This window comes from Podarcis tiliguerta (assembly GCF_965153285.1).
Source record: "Podarcis tiliguerta genome assembly, chromosome: 14".
NCBI lineage: Eukaryota > Metazoa > Chordata > Lepidosauria > Squamata > Lacertidae > Podarcis > Podarcis tiliguerta.
This window is the reverse complement of record NC_139547.1, coordinates 27174737-27176221: the sequence shown is the minus strand read 5'-3', so window position 1 is coordinate 27176221 and position 1485 is coordinate 27174737. Positions and strand designations below refer to the sequence as shown.

Here is a 1485-nt window from a genome sequence, read left to right as displayed (position 1 = left end):
CTTGAAGTTGAGGAAGAGAGAGAAAGAGTTGGCCTCCGTATTGTGCTGTTGCTTCATTTATTTATGAACCCCCATCGTTCTGCCCGGACACTGAGGTCCAGCTCCGAGGGCCTTCTGGCGGTTCCCTAGCTGCGAGAAGCCAAGTTACAGGGAACCAGACAGAGGGCCTTTTTGGTATTGGCACCCGCACTGTGGAACGCCCTCCCACCAGATGTCAAAGAGAAAAACAACTACCAGACTTTTAGAAGACATCTGAAGGCAGCCTTGTTTAGGGAAGCTTTTAATGTTTAATAGACTATTGAATTTTAATATTTTGTTGGAAGCCGCCCAGAGTGGCTGAGGAAACCCAGCCAGATGGGTGGGGTATTAATACTACTCCTACTAATTATCCTGTCTTTTCATCCAAGCAGCTCAAGGTGGTGTACATGGTTCTCCCCCTCCTCATTTAATCCCCACAACAACCCTGTGAAGTAGGCTAGGCTGAGAGGCAGCGATTGGCCCAAGGTCACCTAGCGAGCTTCCTGGCTGAGTGGGGATTTGAACCCTGTTTTTCTGACACTCTGACCAATGAACCATATTGACTCTCGAAAAATTATGGTATATCATAGCCGGCAAGTGTTTGTGGGGGCCATGTACAAAAAAAGCCCTGCTGGGTCAGACCAAAGGTTCATATCGTTCAGCATCCTTTTCCCACAGTTGCCAGCTAGATTCATATGGGAAGCCTGGAAGCAGGACATGAATGCAACAGTACTTTCCTACTTATGGTCTGCAGAATCAGACGCATCCTGCCTCTGATAAGAGGAGTAAATAGCCATCGTGACTAGTAGTTGTTGATAGGTATGTCCTTCATGAATTTATCTCTTTTAAAGCTGGTCCTCACTACCTCCTGTGGTAGCAAATTCCACAGTTTCAACTGTGTGGTTTGTGTGTATATAAGTATTTTCTTTTGTTTGTGCCGAATCCTACCAACATTCAGCTTCTGTGAATGACCACACTGGGTTCTAGTATTATGAGAGAGGGAGAGAAAAGCCTGTTAAAGTGCTCCCACCCCCCAGCTGAGGGAGCCCCGATGCTTTTCTGGCTTCGCTGACCTCCAAGCAAAGCCGCCATCATGGTCTGCCCCTCATACTGGTTCTGGGTAATGTATGGATACATTGCCCAGGCCTAATGATGACAACTCTCAATCTGGACAGAGGGTAGCTGTTTTTTCCATACCTCATTCTCTGTTCTGGGGGGCACATTTTCTAAGAGGTCGATCCCATTAACAACAACACTCTTCTTCTCTCTCATCGGTGCCTTAAAAACAACTTTCGATGCTTTCTTATAGCCTTCCTTTAAAGACATCAATATGGGATCTAAGAAAGAAAGAAAACAAGAGACAACAAATGCTAAACCAAAGGGCTAGAGAGACACTTTCTGGAAACGAGCAAATAATCTACCCTATTTTAGCTACAACCGGGACGCGGGTGGCGCTGTGGGTTAAAC

At 46.2% G+C, this 1485-nt stretch overlaps 1 protein-coding gene across 1 annotated transcript in view; it reads right to left on the bottom strand.

Annotated features, from left to right (window-relative positions):
- The window catches only part of CORO2B (coronin 2B), a 77225-nt gene that overhangs the window by 5719 nt on the left and 70021 nt on the right, over positions 1 to 1485 (bottom strand). Inside the window, exon 11 of the mRNA XM_083412143.1 lies at positions 1216 to 1355. Coding sequence (XP_083268269.1) covers positions 1216 to 1355 — 140 coding nt within the window. The remainder of the gene's footprint in view (positions 1 to 1215; positions 1356 to 1485) is intronic.